Consider the following 7,376-nt stretch of genomic DNA (forward strand, 5'->3'; position numbering starts at 1 on the left):
CCCCCCCCCCCCCAGTTTCTGGCTGCAGCAGCTCATTGTGCGATAGTAAAATCAACCTTGAACGTGAACCCGGACGGTGTAGAAGAACGGATGGGAAGAAGTGGCGATGTCGGAGAGATATTATTCCAAATCAGAAATATTGTAGTCTGCATATGCACAGAGGTTCAAAGAAGCATTTGAAGCCTTCCCAAAATGCACCCGTCCTTGCCCCTTCTGCTGCTACCTATGGCTCTTCTCTGCTACCGACGCCACTCGAAAAACTTGAACCTGCAACCCCAAACACAAATCTTTCAATGTCAATCCAGGCTGACGACAAACAGAGACACAATGAAGCAAGGAACACCGCCAGCAGTAGCAGTGAGACCACCATTACCGACACCACGATCACTGCATAAGAAAATGTTCCTCTCCGACAAGGTATGAATCGGAATCCTTTGGCTCTGGAAATCTTCTAGTTCTGCTGCTTTGTTTCGGATTTGTACCATTTAGGCACATAGACAAGACTGGGACAATCTTGTTTTAGGAGGAACAAAAAAAAGGAGTAATGGTTTAGCTTTTGAGCTACACGGAATAATCAAATTTTCTTGTACTGAAAAGGGAAGAGAAGTTTGGACATAGGTGGTTTATAAATATGCTTTGGGTTTGGATAATTAACAAAACTGCGCTTAAATTTAAATTTTTTTAAAATTAAATAATATTAACCAACGTCCAAACATTTATAATTTAACGTGCAGCCAAATTGTTCTTATTTTTCTTCAACTGAATTGGATGGATAACTATGAAATTTGTCAAGGCTAGTAGCTATTATTAAATTAGTTTATTCCGGTGACTATATTAGTTTCGTATGGTTTGGGATTTTGAAGATGTCAAATTCTTACCGTTGATAAGTACATATAAAGTCCATTTAAATATTTAAGCTGTCTCAATCATTATACTCCGAAGAAATAATATACTTGGTATTTGATCGGTTGCATTGGGTAATTTTCATTCGAACTATACTATAGCCTTCAAAAGAACAAGAAAGGTATGAAGATTTGAAACTTCTCACAGCAATCCTCCCATTGAAACTAGATTTTTAAGCTTCTTCTTAGGCCTATGGAGAGCCTTTGAACAGTCTCTCCCATGGATGGAGACCGACTCCTTTGGAGTTGTCGAACAAAATACACCCTTGTTCAATACTCGAGGGCTTTTATTGATGTTACTGAGTTACATGTGTGACTTTGATACTATATTAAAAACAACAGAGGAGGTGTTCATGCCTGAAGTTTCTCATCGGTTCAGCATATGACCTCCTCGTTTTGAGACATTATCACTTTGGTTTATATTTGTATTGACTAAATAAGCTAAGCTTTGCCATTGAGACAATTTCCCCTTTCCTTGGTCCTGCCTACAAGTTGTATGACAATCTTCACAATTGTATAATATTGTCCAGTTTAAGTGTAAACTCTCATAGATTTGTTTTTGGTTTCTTACTTACAGATCTACGATCTTCCCTTTAATTAGCTAACGCGGGACTACTCCCAACAATTCTCGACCATATCAACCTCAAAGAAATAAGTATGTGTCAATTGCTACTTAGTTATGCTCGCGTCGGTAAAGGGTATTAGATATTTGAAATATCAATCTCAAAAGAATAAATACACATAAATTACGGTTTAGTAAAATAAATAAAAAATGAATAAATAGTTGTTGTGTTTAGTAGAGATTTGATACACGAAATCAAATGAAAAAATTACACGTCAAGGGACGTTCATACAAAAAAAAAAAAAAACTATCAATTGATTTTGTTAAATTTCTTATATTTTAGACACATTATATTAAATTCAACCCGATCTAAAATGGTAAAAAATCTACCCAATCTAACTTGGTTAAATAATTTTAAAAGAGAGATTTGTAATTTAAAAAATAAAATAAAAAGAATAATAAATTATGAAATTGGTAATATTTAACCCTAAAAAAAAGAAAGGCAAAAAACAGCGGAAACCGAGATTTAGAAATGACAGAATATATGCGTATCCTAATTTATTTAGCTTAAAGCGCACTCCTCCCTGGCCTACGTTGTAAAAATTGTTTTATTTATTTATTTATTTTTATTTTTGGGAAAATTGTTTGGATTTTAATTTTTGACTGGGCAACAAATCCAACGGGCGGAGCCTCATAAAATAGCTCCGTAATCTTCCTTCCCTCTCGCGCTCATTTCGCATCATCTCTCTTTCTCTCTCTTCCATCCCCGCTAATTTTCTTGAAAGACCTATTTTCTCAATTTTCGCTTGGTCGGAGTTGCGAATCGAAGAAGAAGATTTCGAGCCTGACTTCATAATTTGGCTTCACAATCAAGTTTTCGGTTCCATCTCCGTCTCTCCTGCCGTCTCATATTCATTCCTCTGCAACAACAATGTCTGAATCTCTCTGATTCTCTCGCATCGTCGCATTCGTATGTTTTCCGCTTCATCGGTTTTGGATCGTTCATATCTCGTACGTATATTTGCCTTTTGTCGATTCATCAATGTGCAATGCATCTGTGGATGAATGGTGTGGCACCTTCTTAAGCTTGATCTATTCACTACGTTGTATCGATAAGGTCAACGTGAGAATGAATTGATTGTTGGTGATTTTAGATATGGAACGTGTCAGTTGCTACTGGCATTTTTTATGCAACATAGGTGCAGGGATCTTCTCGTGCATGCTTTATTAGTATAGATCTGCGTATATTTAGAATTAACATTTATTGATCTCGTCCAATTAAACCACTTGCTTTCTGACCTGACATTTTACTTGGTTCCGAGAAAGTTGAATTAGGTTGAATACAGGAAGACGATTGGAAATCCTTTTCTGTCCACATAGTTTGCTTGTGATGGAAGCATCTTAAGCTTCACTACCTGCACGGTGGTGTCTACAGTTTTATATTCTCTCAACGGGAGTTCAATTGTCCGTACATGCTGAATACAAGCGTCAATTTTGTTTAATTTTTAGTCTGCTCGCTAAATTAGTTTGTGGATTCTATCTTTTCGTGAAAATCTTACTAGCCAGGTTGGGTTTATTTTGACTGACCTGCCTGATAAGTGTTTAGATGAATCTCACGGGAACTTATATCAATATAACCTGTTCTTTTAGAACTGCCATGCGAAGGATATTTACGAATTTTATTCTATCCAAATGTTTGTATTTGGTGAATTGCTGTTGATTACGTCTTGGCTTAAGTTATATCTTCTTTTTTCAATCCATATTTAGTTTCAAATATTATTTTCTTATGGTGTTAATTACTTATTGAAGGGACAAGTTAGAAGAGGGAAATTCAATGGATTGAATAGTATATTTCTTGAAATGGATCTATTGTTATACTCAGATAAACTATTTCTCTCTTGTAGATGGCCTTCTCTCTACAAATATGAAAGAGTGATTTGCTAGATTTCTAAGACAGAAAACCATGGATGAAGAGGAAGAAACTAAAAAAGCAGAAGAAAATTATGAGAATGATTCAGACAATGAAGTTACAAGTGATGCACAGAAAAGCTCCCAGCCATCTCAAGACCACACAAATATTGATGGTGATAAAGCTGATATAGTTAGTGATGGTGTAGTTTTGGGAGGCATTAATAATGTGACTACAGTTGAAGATGAAGACCAGTTTGAGCAGGTGTGTTTGAAAGACCAGGAGAAGACTGCTGGTGAATTATCTGGTGGTCTTTTAGATTCCGAGCGATCTTCGAATTCTGAAGATGCAAGACTTTCTTCTGGTGCAGTCCAAGAGTCTTCCCAACATATGACTGGAACATTTGGTGCGGAATCTGACGACTCTCCAGTTGGTCAACTACAATATGAAAGCCATTCTTTTAGTCCAGGGGCTGATAAGAGACTGGGTCATTCTACTAAACCATCAACCTCATCAGCTAGTTTTGATTCTGGATATTCCCCTGTTGGTTCACCACAAAAGTTTAAACCAAAATCTGTGATGCCCAATGTGTCTCCAGAGTTGTTGCATTTGGTGGATTCGGCAATAATGGGGAAGCCTGAGAGTTTGGACAAATTGAAGAATGTTGTGAGTGGTAAGGAAAGTTTTGGCAGCAGCGAGGAAATGGAAACTGTTGCTTTTTCAGTAGTTGATTCTCTCCTTGCGACAATGGGTGGTGTTGAAAGTTTTGAAGAGGATGAAGAGAACAATCCTCCTAGTGTAATGCTAAATTCTCGTGCTGCCATAGTAGCTGGGGAGCTCATTCCTTGGCTTCCTTGTCTGGGTGATAATGAGATGATCATGTCCCCAAGGACAAGAATGACCAGGGGACTGCTTGCTATTTTACAGGCCTGTACCAGAAATAGAGCCATGTGTTCTATGGCTGGTCTGTTGGGAGTACTTCTAAGGTCAGCTGAAACAATTTTTGTGCAGGATGTGGGTTCCTCAGGCAAAATGAGTTGGGATGGAGCTCCTTTATGCTATTGTATTCAGTACTTGTCAGGGCATTCACTAAATGTTTCAGACTTGCGTTCATGGTTTCAAATTATTACAAGAATACTTGCCACCAAATGGGCAGCTAAACTATTGCTTGCATTGGAGAAGGCTTTGTGTGGAAAAGAGTCTAAGGGACCCACAAGTACATTTGAGTTCGATGGTGAAAGCTCCGGTTTGTTAGGTCCAGGGGAGAGTCGTTGGCCATTTTCAAATGGTTATGCATTTGCCACATGGATTTATATTGAGTCATTTGCAGACACATTAAATACAGCTACTGCTGCTGCAGCAATTGCTGCAGCAGCAGCAGCCAAGTCTGGAAAATCATCTGCCATGTCTGCTGCTGCAGCTGCAAGTGCACTTGCTGGTGAAGGGACGGCGCATATGCCCCGCCTTTTTAGTTTTTTATCTGCTGATAATCAGGGAATTGAGGCATATTTTCATGCACAGTTTTTGGTTGTTGAATGCGGAAGTGGAAAAGGAAGAAAGGCTTCATTACACTTTACACATGCATTCAAGCCACAATGCTGGTACTTTATTGGTCTGGAGCATACTTGCAAGCAGGGGCTTATTGGAAAAATTGAGAGTGAGTTAAGGTTGTATATTGATGGGGCCTTATATGAAAGTCGACCTTTTGAGTTTCCTCGAATCTCCAAACCACTTGCATTTTGCTGCATTGGAACAAACCCACCTCCTACAATGGCTGGTTTACAGCGCCGTCGTCGCCAATGCCCTTTGTTTGCTGAGATGGGGCCCATTTATATCTTCAAAGAGCCAATTGGTGCAGAAAGGATGACACGCTTAGCATCTAGAGGAGGAGATGCGCTACCGTCTTTTGGTAATGGGGCTGGACTACCATGGCTTGCAACGAATGATTATGTGCATCATATGGCAGGAGAGAGTTCTCTTTTAGATGCAGATATTACAGGATGCCTTCACCTTCTTTATCATCCGAGTTTGCTTAATGGTCGTTTTTGTCCAGATGCTTCACCCTTAGGTGCTGCAGGTTGGTGAATTTTCACGTCTGAGTTTGTTATTTTAGAAATGATAGGCAACATATGGATCAGAAGGGCTATATAATGTTTTTGTCAATATGTAGTTATATTAGATACTTAGAGCGAGTTTGGAGTGTGGGTTAGACATAGGGTGAGCTTGACTTACTAAGCATAGTAAGCCATGCTTGGGGTGAGAGTTTCTAAGTTAAGGTTTGACTGGAATTGTAACCCACTGTTCAAGCCTCCACATAATTTTTCCTAATCTAAAGCTTCCTAAACCGACACCTGAAACACAGTTTTCCTAAATCCTCTAGGCTCAAGAGGTTAAATCTGTGTCCCAACAGCCCGTAAGTACCTAAATATATTGATGTCTTCATGCATGCATGTGAGAGAGATCCTATAATTTTTCACCCAGCTGACATTCTTGAATCTTCAGGGACTTCAAAGCTTCTTTATGGAATTTTACATGATATTCATTTTCATGTTGCTTGACTTACCTTTCTTTCGCAATTCAGGCACACTAAGAAGACCGGCTGAGGTTCTTGGGCAAGTCCATGTTGCTACGAGAATGCGACCGGCGGAGGCTCTGTGGGCCTTAGCTTATGGAGGTTCTATGTCTTTACTTCCTCTGGTAGTAAGCAATGTGGATGAAGCTAGCCTACAACCCCAGGAAGGGAGCACTCCTCTTTCTTGTGCTACAACTAATCTTGCTGCCCCAATATTTCGAATAATTTCCATGGCTGTTCAACATCCGAAGAATAATGAAGAATTCTCTCGTGTTAGAGGACCCGAGATTCTTTCAAGAATTTTAAACTATCTCCTGCGGACTTTGTCTTCGCTTGATCCTGGAAAACATGATGGAGTTGAAGATGAGGAACTTGTTGCTGCTATCGTCTCCTTATGTCAGTCCCAAAAGAGCAATCACATACTTAAAGTGCAGCTTTTTAGCACCTTGCTATTGGATTTGAAAATATGGAGTTTATGCAACTATGGACTACAAAAAAAGCTTTTGTCAACACTTGCTGACATGGTTTTCACAGAATCATCAGTAATGAGGGATGCCAATGCTATTCAAATGCTTCTTGATGGCTGTAGAAGATGTTACTGGACAATTGGTGAAAAGGATTCTGTCAATACATTCTCTTTAAATGAAGATCAACGTCCAGTAGGGGAAGTGAATGCATTGGTTGACGAACTCTTAGTGGTTATTGAGCTTCTAATGGTCGCAGCTCCTCCCTCACTGGCATCAGATGATGTTCGCTGTTTGCTTGGTTTCATGGTTGACTGTCCACAACCAAATCAGGTATACATACTTTATGAATTCTAAATTGGCACTGGAGAACATATATGGATAATCTTTCTTTTATTCTTCTTTTTCTCCCTGGAATTGGTATATAATACGCTAGCTTTAAACACTGAAATATCAGCAGTTACTTGTCTATATCTTGATCTTCATTTAACTCACCTTCGGCTTCTGGATGGAGATTCTGGAGCTCCTGTGGCTGGATTTATCAGAAAGTTTAAAATTTTCTCAGTAACCTCTCTATCCAGAAAAAGCTCTAACCCCTTTTCTGCCATCTAATAGGAAAAAAGTGACAGGAAGATAATATGTGAAGAGGAAAAAAGTTATTTGAAAAGTTAACACCATAGATTTTGTCCTTTTTTTTTTTCTCCTCATGCATGATTTTACCACTACTTATGTTGAAACATTTGAAATTTGGAAGACTTATATGCTTTTCTATTTGATTTTTGATTTAGAATATTCATGAGCTTTGTTGTAGTCTACATTCTTCCTTGGCTTTCCTATTGGCCAAGCTTTTTGATTGGCAAGGAGCTGCCCCCCCCCCCCCCCCCCCCCCCCCCCCCCCCCCCCCCCCCCCCCCCCCCCCCCCCCCCCCCCCCCCCCCCCCCCCCCCCCCCCCCCCCCCCCCCCCCCC

The 7,376-nt window shown here is 39.6% G+C and overlaps 2 protein-coding genes across 3 annotated transcripts in view; both read left to right on the top strand.

Moving 5' to 3' along the window:
- Positions 1-650, top strand: part of LOC111479703 (growth-regulating factor 9) — a 3,567-nt gene extending 2,917 nt beyond the window's left edge. Inside the window, exon 4 of the mRNA XM_023124517.1 lies at positions 16-650. Coding sequence (XP_022980285.1) covers positions 16-395 — 380 coding nt within the window. The 3' untranslated portion in view covers positions 396-650. The remainder of the gene's footprint in view (positions 1-15) is intronic.
- Positions 651-2,167: 1,517 nt separating this feature from the next.
- Positions 2,168-7,376, top strand: part of LOC111479642 (BEACH domain-containing protein C2) — a 28,947-nt gene continuing 23,738 nt past the window's right edge. Inside the window, exons 1-3 of one of the 2 annotated variants that reach the window (XM_023124404.1) lie at positions 2,168-2,475; positions 3,369-5,450; positions 5,955-6,742. In XM_023124404.1, coding sequence (XP_022980172.1) covers positions 3,428-5,450; positions 5,955-6,742 — 2,811 coding nt within the window. In that variant the 5' untranslated portion in view covers positions 2,168-2,475; positions 3,369-3,427. The remainder of the gene's footprint in view (positions 2,476-3,368; positions 5,451-5,954; positions 6,743-7,376) is intronic. The other variant, XM_023124405.1, reaches the window with a different exon arrangement.

This window comes from Cucurbita maxima, unplaced genomic scaffold, assembly GCF_002738345.1.
Source record: "Cucurbita maxima cultivar Rimu unplaced genomic scaffold, Cmax_1.0 Cma_Scf00005, whole genome shotgun sequence".
In the NCBI taxonomy this organism is placed as follows: domain Eukaryota; kingdom Viridiplantae; phylum Streptophyta; class Magnoliopsida; order Cucurbitales; family Cucurbitaceae; genus Cucurbita; species Cucurbita maxima.